Source organism: Apostichopus japonicus, chromosome 14 (assembly GCF_037975245.1).
Source record: "Apostichopus japonicus isolate 1M-3 chromosome 14, ASM3797524v1, whole genome shotgun sequence".
In the NCBI taxonomy this organism is placed as follows: Eukaryota; Metazoa; Echinodermata; class Holothuroidea; order Aspidochirotida; family Stichopodidae; genus Apostichopus; species Apostichopus japonicus.
The window spans coordinates 14870910-14886286 of record NC_092574.1 but is presented as its reverse complement, the minus strand read 5'-3'; the positions used below and the strand labels follow the sequence as shown (position 1 = coordinate 14886286).

Sequence of the window (15377 nt, the reverse complement as noted above, 5' to 3'; positions counted from 1 at the left end):
TATTGTTGTATGTATATATGTATTGCTTTCTTTCTTTCTTGGGAGTCCTTTACCATTTTAAGCCTGAATTGGCTTTTTAGAGGACTTCCCTCCACATGTATTATTTATTATCTGTGGAAAATCAAAAAAATCAAATCAAAAATAATTAGCTTGGTAGGTTGTGAGTCAACGTAAACTACAAACAATAAATACAACAACAACAATAACAAAAAACAACTCCATGACAGTTTTTCTATGTAACAAAGGTATAACGCATATAATCCTACGTTATCCGTTCTTTTTTGTGTCCCTTTATTTCGTTTCTGTCCATTCAGTAAGGATAATACATTTCCAATTCAGCACCTTAATCTACACCATTCTTTCTCCCGCATTATACAAAAATACCATAACAAAAGCAAACCATTGTTATATATACCTTACAAATTTACAAGATATTGTGTATTATATGTACACCAAAGATAACAATGTCTATCGGATTAGTAACACCTCATTTTGATTTTGAATAATTCTATGCTTTATTTGTAGACCTATTACTTCATTCTGACAAAAGATTTTGATATTTAATATTTGTCAGGAGGGTCAGGGTTTAGTTAAATAGACTATGAACAAAGTCTTTTTCTCTCAGCAAAATCGACATTTTCCTTGTTAAACCAAATACAACATTCTAAAAGGTAGCATAAACACATAATAAATATCTCTTTGTTGTGAGCATGAATTTAAGCAAATGTAACTCAAATAATATGATTAAATAATAAAACATCTGAATGGAAGCGCGACATAAAAACTTTTGACGTTGCTAATATAATTTGATATGAATTAACACATTAACTTCAATCACAGTACTAATTATACCACAGGAAAATCATTGAATTGTGCCAGTATATTACTAATTACACAAATAGCACGGTAGAAATGTGTCTGACAATACAAACAATTGTTTTAAAATGCACAACAATACCAAAATATACATATGTTCCCATCCGAAAACATATCTGTTTCTCTTTCCTTCTTTCTTTTTTGCTTTATTTTTTTTAAGAACCTAACAAGGGGGGGGGTCTTTTTAGTTGTGGTTTATTTGTCTGTCATCTAAACAGGGTATCGGATAGGGTGTACAATTTACTAAAATTATCAACTATAGCCATAGTTAAATATAGTTAAAAGGGGATGAAATGTGACAAGGCTCCTTCCACACACAGATGCCCAACCTCCACCATCACCCCCCCTCCCTCCCCCATATTCTGGAAAAAGAAAAAGGTTGATATATAGGTAACAAAGAAACTTCCTTCATCGAATATAAATTCGATGTGTAATATTATTGTATGAGGCATACACTTCAATTTTATTTTGTAGCTTTGGGGAAAGATGTTTCTTTTATGCAAAAAAAAAAGACTTTACAAAGGATAATACCTTTGACGCCAATACAATTAACATTAAGAATATGAATGAATGAGCAAAATCGATCAAACGGGGGAAGACATTCATCAAATTGTTGTCAAAATAAAGGACAGTTAGATCTAAGCAATTTTACCTGCATAAGAAAGTGAATTTATATTGTCCGATAAAGATTGGTCAATAATTGTCCTGAAATCTTTCTGAAACCTATATAGTGACATCTTTCATCATGAGCCTCCTAAACCAAAGCAAATATGTTTTATAAATGACACGGGAAAAGGGGTCGACATCAAACGAGATTTTGTGAATTTTCTTAATATAGCTCAATTAAACAATTTTTAATATTGAATGTAAAGGCTTGATTATACGTCGTTCCTTAAAAGATACCGTACAATTAATACGTTGCTGTCTGCCCAAATTGCGAGAAATTAGTAAGGAGCATATACCGTTGGCGATGTACTTCTTGATAATTACATTTACAAACAGGCAGACACCTATAATGTAATATACGTCTAACTTTGACTCTATGGAAATAGCTTCGATTCTCAAATATTTTGATATCTGGTATAAGATAGAGAACTTAAAGAACCGTAAAGAATAAAGTCAAATAAACAATACAATGTCACACATATGTCCTACATCTGATGTAGACACACATTTTCGTCATAAGAATGAAGGTACGGTTTTGCCTTTTTCTTTTCAAGAGCTAGAACGAACATCAAATTTTGTTAACGAAACTGTAACACAAAATATTGCATCTGAGGATATTGGTATAATGCGTGCAGTAAACAATATATGGACACTGTAGTAATTGTATACAAGAAAAACGTATATCAAATTTTTAATAATGTATAACTATCTTTGTTCATATCATTTAGGTCTGATTTATCTCATATTTTCAAAGTACAGTTACCTTCTAATGGTTTAATTGACGATAAAATCAAATAATCAAAATGCGGTACATGCATCATTTTGTCATCAACATGCTATAGGTACATAACGGAAAGGCTTTGGCAGAATGACAACAATACAGGAATATTGCAGGTCAAACTGGTTGGAAATGCTAGGCTGTAATAACTAATATCTGTTTGATGAATTTCATAACACTTTTCGGTTTTCACAGTGTCTTTTGTGTTTTAATCTATTTATCAATTTCAGCTGGTGAAAGTTATCAGGAACCGAAATAACTAATCATTATTTAGAAAACGTGTCCGGTAAAATTTCAATACGAAACGAAAAATTATGAAATTTTCTCTAAGCTTTTGATTTATCATAGTGATATTTTCAGGAATGATTTGTAGATTTGGTCAAACCTTTTCCGGAAAATATCCAATTAAACTAAAGAAACCTGTTTTTTTTTTGTGTGTTCATGCCCCAAAATTACAAGATGTCATGATCATTGGCTATTCGATGGATACAAATTTCTGATTTATCTACGACGTTCTACAAATATAACATGTATAATGAGATGGTTTGAAAAACGTGCCTTCATAAATCATTATAACATTTAATGTGTGACTTTTTATACACGGCATACACGCAAATTAAATACATTTTACAACCTGCCCCGTTTGAGTTTATCGACATCGTAAATCGATTATGTTTCTCTCTCTCCATGTCTATCTCTTTTGTAAATTTTACTACCGTTGATATTGTCAAGCTTTTGTCCATGAGCAGCGTTATACCTTGGTTGCTCGTGCTGATAACAAATTGCAAATAATTTGTCATAAAAGAAGGCCTTGTACAAAAGAATTCTTCAGTAGCCTTCGTGTCATCTATTGTGTGTAACTATATTTTTACCTGCCCTCGGTCGTTTGTTATAACTCGTAAATTTTTCTCTCGATACAGAAACGTAATGGAAGCATCGACATCTGTGTCATAATGCGCAAGGTATATTATTTTAGCATTGTCCTTCCCCAAGTACGAAACAGGTATAGAGCGAGAGAGTCGACAACAAAAAAACTCAACTATGGACGATCATTAGAAAGGAAAAGAACATTGGCTGCAACATACCTCCCACCTCATCTTTTTCCTTGCCTTGCCTTTTGAATTCATCGCCTCGATTTCTATAACTCTATAATGAGTCGATATATGGAGAGGTGCTTTTCAAAATGTATCCCGCCATTCATAGCGTTTCTTTCCACACGTTAAAATTCTTTTAAATGCAATACGAAATCCTCTATTGGACATTGCGTAACACACAGGATTAAACGTACTGTTTATGTAGCAAAGATAATAAGAAAAGGAGAAAAAGTCATCACCCACACACGAGGAACAAGCAGCCTTGACAATGATTAGCACGCTATACGGCGTCCAACAGAGAACAAACGCCCCCAGTAAAACGCTCAAGGTACGCACCGCTTTCGCTTCCTTCAAACTTATTATCACCGACGTCAGAGTTCTCGCTAGGTTATTCTCTTTCAAGTTCAGTACTGACTTGATACTTTTCTTTTCAGAGGCTAACGACTGGCAACTATTCGGTCTGGTCATCCTGACCCGTTCACCGTCTAATTCCACGTCTGATTCAGTGCTGATTCGGCTGAAGCTTGGACCGCCGTCTTTGGAATAACGGTACAATGTTTTGTTGTTGCTGGAAGGTGTCCTGTCGTACTGATAAGAATACGTAGTACGATCTTCTTCGGTGTCGGGACAAGAATGAACCTTTGATCGTCTTATATCTAAATTATCCACAAAGTTTTGTTGCTTACGTTGCTGCTTTTGAACGGTAGGGCTCCCATCGTTGTTCGGGGTTGCTGATGGGCTAAGATGGTTCTGTTTTTGGCAACCGTTCGTTTGAACTAACACTTCCGATTTTAATATATTGTGCAATTTGGTTTCACATTGTGCAATGTAGGAGCTGGAATCTAAGTTTGGTGCATCCATCTTCTGAGCCACGTCATCCCAGTCGTCTGAATCTGGCTCTCGGTGGGCGTCTACGTCACGTGGTCTGAGTTGATGAGACGCCCGACTGGACGTTGTCTCCCTCGTACTCAATCGACCTATTATTTTGGCTTCCCTGCGAACTAACTTTCTAGTTAACCTGTAGATTTTCGCATATAGAATGAGAATAATTAATAACGGCAGCCAATAGATAATAACTATAGATAGGATGGTGTAGAGGGGATTGCTGAAAAATTGCACCTCGCAAGCATCGGCTTTCACTGTCCTCTTGCCTTCGATATATTGCCAACCTATGATGGGAACAGAAAACAAAATGGCGGAAGCTACCCATGACACCGTGATTAGCACCAAGGCTCTCTTCTTAGTCATGGTTTGTCTATAGGTCATTGGGTTAGAAAGAACGTGATATCTATCAATACTGATTAATAAAATACCCAAAACCGATGCGGCACAACAGAGGAAATCGAGCGACAGCCAAATGTCGCATATTACGCTTCCAAATGGCCAGGATGACAAGAGATAGTAGGAAGTATAAAGTGGCATGGAACACAGCCCGATCGTCATATCTGCAATCGCCATACTGAAGATGAAGTAATTACTCACAATCCGTAACCTGTGCTCACGTTTGAACGCCACTAACACTAGTAGATTTCCTAGGAAGGTAAGTAGCGACGCAATGGCTGAAATCACGGACAAAATAGTGACAGTAACTGTGCCTAGTTCACGGGGTGGAGGGATCCCGCTCGTACTCTCGTTCATGGTGGTCCAGGTTGATGGAATGCTGGATGATAAAATTATATCAGTCGTGGACATTTTCCTTTTTTTTTTCTCGTCTCCTTTTTTCCTTTATTTTTTTTTAATTTCACATAGGATACGTTTACAGCAAACGAAATTCGTTTAATAGCATTGGAATATGTCTTGTGTTGACATAGATGCTGATCGATGACGTCACAAGTGCGGACGGAAGAAGATACCGACTTTAAATGTTACACAAATGTCAGATGTTTGTCATTTCACAAAAAGACAGAAAAAAAAACATATCGTATTCACTCCGCCGAAAGAAAGTAACATTGCTATTGGTACGTAGTGATAAGAAAATGTGTTGTCAGATTGGTTTGCATTTCACATTGCCGCACTACTGAACTAATTATTACTGAACGATTATTGCAACGCACTGCATCTTGTTTCGAAGCTTTTTCACGGCATTTTTCCTCGATCTGCGAGAACTGAGAAGCATTGGAACATTTTCCGAAATAACAATCCTTTCAGACCGTTATACTACACAGATCCCCATTACAATGTACAGATACATAATGTTGTTCACAGTAATCAAGAACACTTTTTAAAAATCAATGACATCCTCGATCGTTTTTCTTTTGTTTTTGCTTTCCTCAGAAAGATATAGCTGAAATGTCTTGCCTCTTTAGATATTTTAAAATATATCCATAACTCAAAATATTATCCAGTCTGATAGATGCGCAGTTCCCATCAAATCTTTCACAATCTTGGTTAATAAGCTTCAGAGAAATGTTTCACGACGTACCTCCAAATTTTCCCATTTTGCAGATGCTCTCAAAAAGCGTTCCAAGGAGAAATTCTTTTCAATGTCATATTCTGGTAGCGAGAGAGGTGTTCCATTATTTTCCACTAGTCATTATAGTTTACCCCCTTTAGGGGTGGTATTTAGCGTAGACTATTACCTCTTAGCTATATTTACGACCAAAGACGACATCATTGTATGATGTCTAATGAAACAAGAGATGTCTCGACTCTCAGTCAGATGTTTAACACGTGATACCGTTCCTCCAATCAGAAATGGGTAAAAGAGAGAGACAGAGAGAAATCTCATCGGCTAAAATACCTATACGAATGAAAATAAATCACAATGTTTAGCACCAGATGACGGCATTTTTTAAATCAAAAATATCTATGGGCCGTGAAATAAATATAAGCAAAGAGAGGGGTATTTTGGGGATTGGCATTTCTTGCAATTTCAGGTGTGGATTTCAATTCGCAAATGAAGTGTTTTAATCACGAACCACTGAAATTAACCTGAAATGAAAAAAAAATAAGGAATGAAATAAACACCACCTTTTGAGCACCTTTCTCATTCATTTCAACACAAAGGGGTAATTATAGACCTCGATCAATGAAATGTGAAGATCATGTATCAACAAAACCATAATTCGCTTGTAATCTTAATGTTTAAAGAATATAGAGAAACTATCTTGCAGCTTGTAAGTTCAACACGGCAGACTTTTCGTTTTTGAGCCTTTACTAAGTTCATTTTAATTTTGTACTTTCATGATATTGGAAATATTAAACGATGTATTGAAACCGTTTCCATGTCCTAAAGAAACAGTCATTAATTAAAGATCACTAAACATTGGAAAACAAAATATGAAAATAAATTATATTTATTTGCGTCCGTTTAGTAAAACATGCCCTGTATAAGATGTTATTAGTGTTGCTGTTTTTTTTTTTTTTTTTGCTCAAGTGTATCTTTATTTCTCAATATTTTTCCCTCTCATTATTTTAAAGTCGCTTGAAGCATTCGTATTCCAAAATTATCTTTCCAAAGAAAGGTGCCAACAGGACCACCATAATTACTTATTTTACTCTAATGTTTGTTTTTTAATCTATTGGTTGCGTAAAGCTATCTTTTAAATGAGTTTGGTAAGGGAAGTCAGAAGTAAGAGTATATGCACTGTACAAAAACTAACGTCATTCTTCATATTATGTAGATTGCAAGAGAGCTTTGGCATTTTCGGATTAGCTATATAGAATACAAAATGGAAGGTTAATTGTGACTAACGTTGGGAGGATATAGTTGCTACAGCAATCAGGGAGTTCTCTATCGTATAATTTCCCAATGGACTAGTTTGAAGTCAGGGACGTTTGATCAATTTCAAATTAACGAAAATGGCTTGAAGAGACAGACATCAAAGTATATATTGAGAAAGTTTCAATCGATTGAATGATTATTACTAGTAGTTCTAGAATGGGGCTATCAACCAGGGCAAAGACCTTTTTCTTCCTTACTTCTTTTGATCAAATAATATGAAACAAATGAGGACTTTTGTTTGCTAAAGTTAGCTTATAAGACATGTGAGAACACGCTCAAAGTCCATCAAACACATCCAAGCTCGTAATGATACAATGATTCCCATTTTATTATTTGTTTCAACTTTCTTTTATTAAATATTATCGTACCTTAACGATTATTATTATTCCTATCATTATTATTATTTTTATTATTATTATACTATCCAGCATGTAAAGTAGCGTATAAAACATGTAGCTAATTTGTATTATACATATTCAAACCATGCATACATTACTATTAATTAACTAATTTAATACTGTTGGAGACGTCTCTATTAAAAGCAGATTTTGATTTACTTCAGTCATTTCATTCTTGTAAGAGGACTGTTACATAATTAGAAGGTTAAATATGTATATATAATGTGATGATATTGGTTTATTCTTGTGTAGTAATTTATTCATATGTTCAATATCAATCTATTTTTATAACAAAAACATTCTCACATATTCCATTGGCAAATTATTAATATCTCTTTAAGTATTAGGCCTATTTGATTATCAATATGTTAATTATTACAAATTGATATACTTTGTGTGAAAGATGAACGTTTTTCACCATATTCACGAAATCTATATAAAATGTTTGTGTATTAAATTTTCCATTATAAATAAGAATCACAACATTTCAAGTTCTACGATAAAGATTTTGAGAGGAGTGTAGATACGTGAGTTTATATTCATACTAGAGGAGATATTATTATGCGCATCGAATTAACATTTCCCTTCTCTTTTAGGCACAAAAAAGACAGCAAATTTATCAAGAAAATATTAAATTGTGAAAAAGGAATTATTAAAAATTTCGATGCCAATAGTCCTATAGGTATAAAACTAATTTTGAACGTTTAAGCTCAAGCAAAGAAAATTGTCATTAAGTAGGGTAGAACTTGTAAATGGAATTGTTGATTATCTTGGAACACAATGGTTCTTATTATGAGCATATAAAAATGCAAATTAATTTGATATTCGTGAAAGTAGTAAACGGGACTATATAGGCTATATTTTACTGAACGTACACCAGACAATTAAATCTTTATGAATAATTTCATATACTTCAAATATGTTTGACAGATAAGTATGATTAAGTAGCTAATATAGAATAGTATATCCTTAACGTCATATTAATAACCCCTGTTTGTTGTTCATTAATACGTTTGATTTATTAGACACATTATTGTACACTGCCCTGACAATTATATGAGCTATCCACCATATGTTTGTCTCTAACCAATTTCTGCAGTATATTTCTGTGTATTCTAAGGTATAGTTAATCTGGTCAATATACGGTATTCATAATTCTAAATTTCGACTTAAATTTCCTACTTACCATATCACAACGCCATTTTTTTATATCTCAGTTCTCAATAACTTATTAATTCAATTTCTTTAAAATGATTAGAAAATTACACAAACTGTAACGTAATCCCTGTCTCTATATACATACACGCCTTTTACGTCTCTTTCATATATTTTCTTCATAATCAATAAGTTATCTCGCGTCATTTCCTACATATTGTCTATCTATTCTTTCGGTATTATTGTTATTGTTATATGGTCTTGTCCTCATTTTTCTTAGATTTTGACGTCTACACTTGCCAACCGTTAAAAGGTTTTTCATGTAATATATGCGTATCCTATAAATATACATCATATGTCTTTATCGATTTTCATAAGAGTTGTGCAGTCTTATATTGACGAAAGGGAAGTTTGCAATAGAAGCCAAGGCATAAATATCGAGGACAAAAGCTAGCAATTTATGTCGCTAAAAAAAAGGAGGCATAAATTACCACACACGTTTAGTTGTTACCTTTTAAATGCTAAATCTTAATGTTGTAATGGGAAGATAATGTTACGCGCAATCATTTTCTTTCTTTTTTGTGTAAGGGCGGATTAAGGGTGGGTGGGAGGGAGGAGGGGGGGGGGCATTTTTATTTACGTTTAACACTCACTGACACTCTATTTTCCTCCATGGACTTATATCCTCGTGTAATAAAAAACGAGTCTTCCTGTAATAGTTGTAATAAAGTTAGGAATATTACTTTCTACAGTTCTCATTTTATCATGAACGTGTCATGACGAGCAGTCGCGTAATTAAACCTTTTTATGTACCATAGACATATCCGTGCTATACACCTCTATATAGCGCGGACTGTTGCCACTTTCAATTTAAACACTATATATATACCAATATCGAACTATAGCTGGTATCAATGATTCAGTCACACGGCGGCCTAAAGTGAGCTTTATTTTACTACCACAGAGGGAAAGTAGAAGAGAAAGGTTATTAAATTGACCCAACCCTTAGGAAAGTGATTGCACAAAGGCTATAACGGGTTTTAATAATGCGAGTTAACTACACGTGTAAACATGCAGAGAGAAAACAAAACCAAGAAAGAGATTTTAAAAGTGCTTGAGCAAACTTTGACTAGAATGTAATGTTTGTTCAGCAATTCCTTTTCTCTTCTATTTATAATAAAGCAAATGGGAGACAACTTACGTGAGGGTGTTTTTTTTTTTTTTGGACAGAGTCAAAACACGGTGGAGCTCCTTTTGATAAATAATGAGTCTTGCCTTTGATGGTTGAGGCAGAACGTATATGAGTGTTACGTAATCCAATATTCCCGTTGGCACAAGCTCTGGTTGAAGTGGCAATCTTTATCAAGAATCAATCAGCTGGAATGAAACTGATTCTCTTAGCAATCAGCTGCAAAGAATAGTAAAAGGACACTAAAAAGTCTAGATCAATGTGTGGTCTTGCATTGGTAACGTATTTTGTTCTAATGGTAAGATTCATCAACGTTTCAAATTAAGTTCATCGCTTCAATCTCCTCAATGTTTGTGCATAATTTTGAAAACAGTTACCCGAGAATCTACTTGGGTAATTGGCATGTCAAATTCGAATGCAGTAGCAAAACGTTTAGAAACAGAAATTGTTCATTACGTTATTTACGCTATAAAAAATATGCATTCTCTGTATAGTAACTTACTACAAGGAAAACAAAATAAAAAATATTTGTATATATATCAAAATGGAAAATCTCGATAAAGTGTTTGCAACTTTCGGTGTGAAAAACCTGTCTGGGTCTATGCGAAGAATCACAGGAGTAACGCAGGCGTAAATGGCAATCTCAAGATAAATATATAAATATGCAAAACAAATTACACTATCTTTTTCATGGCTTCTTGCTTTGTATATATTCAAATAGAGACCGGATACTTCTGACGCGTAAAATAATTCCAACAAAACTTTTGCTTATTCGGTTATTCCAAATGCAATGGTATAAGTAAAATCCCTCCAAAAAGAAATACGGAGAAAAATCCCAATCATTCAATCCTGCCGATTCCAGCTCCCCAGCTTTTTCACTGCCGTTGCATTATTTGACATTGTCTGTAACTAACACTCTATTTAATTTGTACGTTAATTTCCTTTTATATTAGGACGCATTGTCATTAAAGTGCACCCAAGCAATGCTGTAGCGTGTATGCTTCTCACAGAGTAAAATCGATGGTTCAAATATCAGGCTGTGTACTGGCTCGTAGAACCTCGTACCAACAGCTATATACATCTACATATATATATATATATTATACATACTCATATATTGTCCGCGCAGCGTGCATAGGAAGCACTGCTACTGTATGTTACAGTACCGAGAGGAACAGAGAGATAGTTCAAAGGAAATTGGGTGCGCTAGTCAAAAAATCGGAAGGCAATTTCATTGTATGAACACAAGTAGCTCTTTGATAAGGCAATATAACCTATTTTTTTTTTTTTTTGTGGGGGGGGGGGTGGATGGGAGACGGATTGGTATGCCAAAATGTCAGTAATGATGAATGATAATCAGTACATATGCGTTATCGAGGTATTTTTAAAATGCTTATCATCTTTCGGAGCCTGTAGTTAGCGTACTGTTATGTATACGGTTCGTTGGTGTGAGTGATTTGCCTTCAGGAAAGGAAACGGTATATTTACAAAAAGGTAAGCAAAGATTGCAAAAAGCAAAATAGGAGGAATAATGTTATTGTTGTCATTATCTTTATTTCTTCATATATATATATATATATATATATATATATATATATATATATATATATATATATGTATATATGTATATATATATATATATGTATATATGTATATATATATATATATATATATATATATATATATATATATATATATATATATATATATATACTATTTCATGTAAGCTGAGGAGCGAAGGTGTAGTACAAGCGTCCCTTAATTTCCTGCACTTGAAATAGTCTTGCATTTTATTCATTTTCAAAAGATTTGTTCATGTTGAGTGGTATATAATTGCAATGAACAGGCTCGCTGAATCACATAGCGGGTGTTTAAAACTTGTAGCATGAGCAACAGCACAAATATAGAATTCTCATTTGAACATGATTCGAGTACGAACAACAGTGGTGCACATAAATGTAGGGCGTTCACTCCACCCCCCCCCCTTCCCCGCCCTTAACAGTCCAATCTGGCGTCGGTCAAGCGACAAATGTTCAGTCGGGGATTTTATTTTTTTATTAAAAAGTATTTATTTACCTAATTATAGTCTAAATATGCCTCAGAATGCACAACTGACGTCTAACCTTCCTAAGCGCATGTGAGTCGCCTTCAACGAACCGACAGTGACACCCCTCCTATCAAGAATCTAGGATCCGCCACCGGCCCTTCCATACATGTTCATGCTCCTACATACTAAAAGTACCGGAAGGTATCAATACCCCCCACACACACACACATACCCTTTCCCCCTCCCCCAGTCCGTGTCTTTGATATGTTGTACACGTCACTGACGACTAGAACGTTCCTATCAAGCACTACTGCGAACAAATAACATTTCACTGCTAACATAAACTATACATTTCCAACAAAAGCTCCGTGTATGAGTACAATATTATGCTAGAGTAAATAAATATACGAGTACGCGTACATTGTACTGACACACTACAATAATGCAGGGGTATATTAAGAATTTCAAGTTATGTATAAAGACTTTAGGCTATAGGCTAATGAACTTATGGGTGATTCTTTCATGGCATATTACGCTGCTTCGATACTTTGCATTCCATACTTTGTACGCTATAGTTTGCGCTATGGCGAACATGTAGTTTAAGGACACTCTGGTTGCTAACTTTAAAATGTAAAGGAACTTCGTTTCTAGTTGTACTTTCTGCATAACACAGTTATTAGTTCTATAGAGGGCAAGTTATGTTAATCTTTGTGTGAGATTCTGCTAACATTTTGCTCTAATTGTTTTCCTCGCAAAGAAAAAAAAACAGATATTATTTGTTTAACATGTAAACAATAAAGAATGGTAAAGTTTCCATGGAATCCAATGCTGAGATGCAACCGATGAAGTGGAACATAAACAAAACCCACTTTGATTTAATTTGACTTTTACTACCCATTAATTTGTTCTATAAACAACATTCGATACAATATCATACAGCTGCTCACGCACGATGTCTGTATTTGTTTGGAAAGCGAATCGTGGCTGGCGTGAGAAATTTGTCACTTTACCTGTATTTCAAAATACATTCATAATGGTTACAGATCAAACAAGTTATACCCTTCAAGCTTTATCGATTTTACCGTGTCATAACAAAAATACTATTTTTTTAACCAAAAAAAAAAAATATGATGTGAAAATCACATCTGTTACCGCTGAATTGCTTATAACTGTATACACATGGTAGTAAGATCATCGCAAATTGCTGTAGGCTAATATAATTTGACCTGGTGTATTCAACTACGCGTGTTTGATAAATAAACCGAATAGGCCTACCTGAAGTTGATGTTGACTTCACATGCCTCGATAATATGTAGGCCTACGGTCCTATCATAGATAAAAGTGACATTTCCTTAACAAAAGAGGAGGAAAGACAACATTAGCTCAGCCAGAATGTAATCATAGCCTATAATTGTAAATCCTGTTCACTATATATTAGCGTAATCTTTTTTTCTTCAGTTAAAGACGTTTCGTTAAAGCCTATACATATAGATAGAATAGTTCAAAATCCCATATAATGTACATTTTTTCACACCGTACGACTATAAAAACATATACCTTTATTGTCATCAACAAAGCCTCAATGCACATGGGGAAAAAACAAGTCCAAATCCGGGCGTTCAATACGTTACATGTTCCAGTTCTGCGAAAATGAAATGATGGCTTTGATCTTTTCCAATAGTCCAACGGAAATGTGACATCTTTTCCTCTTTGCGTGATTTTTCAGGCCTTAACATTAAACAGAAGACATAAGTCTCTATAGGCCTGTCTCAAATCCTTCGAAATCGCGAAACAGCGACAAAAATTTTGGTCTTAATAAATGTTTATATTCACACAACAGCCAAGTGATCATGAGACGAAATCTGAAGAACGACAGAGGCCTAACGGCTTCATGCTTGAAATGAAATATTGTCTTTCAGCGGCCATAGCAGAATATCAGGCAAGATTTGTAAACACCTTGTTTTATATTTGCTCCCCTTTTTCAAATGTGTGAATCTTATCACTGCAGTACCAATCCATGGTGAATTGTATAACACCCCACACTTGAGTAGCTTTTACCACGCTTTTACTGCAGGATATGTACACACAAACGTCTTTATTTAGTAAAACGTGCCTTATTTATAGACCGCGAGACTGATTTAGTCAAAGGTCACAAGAAGCCTTTACCTTAGACTTTTAATTAACTATATATGGTACTGAACAGTTGTCGCACTTCTCGAACAATCACAAGAACTTTTCAATGAACATATACCGGTAATTCACTTCCTTATATATGACTCAATCTCTGAAGGGATTTCTTTTCAAAGTTTCGCCAACTTTTGCCCTTGTTGCTTTCTCTACATGTTATTCTACGAGCGACAAACACACGTGACTGTGCTTTGGAACGTAAACTATTTTCAGTGCTGGTATACGGATCGAGAGCAGAAGGAAGTATCACATGTAACAGACCTTTATACTGAGGAATGACCAACAAAACGACTTTTCAAGAAAGCAGTTGAAGAAGACAAAAGGAAACAAATATTTGTCCTTCTGTAATTCTCTATACAATTGCGATTCCCCATAAGAATGCAAGTTGCTATAATTAAACTCACTGCAGCTGTAGACTTAACTGAATCAAACGTCTTCGGTAAACAATACGTGTAGATATAGGCTAGGCCTAATTTGGCCGTTGTTGAAAACATGTGGAAGTTTGTCAAGTCAATATTACCATAGAAAACCTAATAATTCATTTGCCATGATTCTCCCTTCGGGAAAGTTACCCCCTTCTTTTCCCTCATTTTCCTGCTTGTTTTCATATGGAACAGTATATGGACTGTATATTAATTAGCCTATATCTCGCTTATGACAAACATATCTTAATAGTTTATAGCCTACTTACTACACAAAAGTAGTATTTCATTTATGGGGTATAGAAGCTCGAGTAACCTTATTTTCATGATAGGAAGCGATTGAATCGTCTTCGAAAACTGAGTGAGATTCACTTCCTTCGTGACAAAACCATTGCTAGAAATCTAGAGCACGTTTCGTTGGAAATCTCACGGGAACATGTCAAAGCAATAAATGCACAACAGTATACTTCAATTAAGGACAACAAGGGGATTGATGCAGTCTTTATGCTAGTTGAGAAAACAGAGCTAAATAAGTCTTCAAAAAACAAGCTCCCTGTATATATATATATATATATATATATATATATATATATATATATATATATATATATATATATATATACATATACATATACATATACATATACATATACATATACATATACATATATATATATATATATATATATATATATATATATATATATATATATATATGCATGCAAATACACTGGAACCAAAGCCATCAAAGCAAAGAACTTACAAGTTTACTGACCCAACGAAGAATAGAACGGAATAGAACGAAACTAAATGAAAAGGAATGAAACGACTCTGTCTCTTT

General features: G+C 34.3%; 1 protein-coding gene across 2 annotated transcripts; it reads right to left on the bottom strand.

Annotated features, from left to right (window-relative positions):
* Positions 1-288: 288 nt before the first annotated feature.
* Positions 289-14264, bottom strand: LOC139979829 (muscarinic acetylcholine receptor M2-like). Of its 2 annotated transcripts, none has more exons than XM_071990976.1 (3): positions 13485-14264; positions 9893-10099; positions 289-6154 (listed from the first exon to the last, which is right to left on the bottom strand). In XM_071990976.1, the coding sequence occupies exon 3, from the start codon at positions 5104-5106 to the stop codon at positions 3499-3501; it is 1608 nt and encodes a 535-aa protein (XP_071847077.1). In that variant the 5' UTR covers positions 5107-6154; positions 9893-10099; positions 13485-14264; the 3' UTR covers positions 289-3498. The 2 variants fall into 2 exon arrangements, with proteins under 2 accessions (XP_071847077.1, XP_071847078.1); XM_071990977.1 differs by lacking the exon at positions 13485-14264 and adding an exon at positions 10559-10976.
* Between the last annotated feature and the right edge of the window lie 1113 nt (positions 14265-15377).

Excerpts from the sequence above, each read along its gene's own strand:
- LOC139979829 (XM_071990976.1), bottom strand. The coding sequence starts at position 5,106 with ATGTCCACGACTGATATAATTTTATCATCCAGCATTCCATCAACCTGG.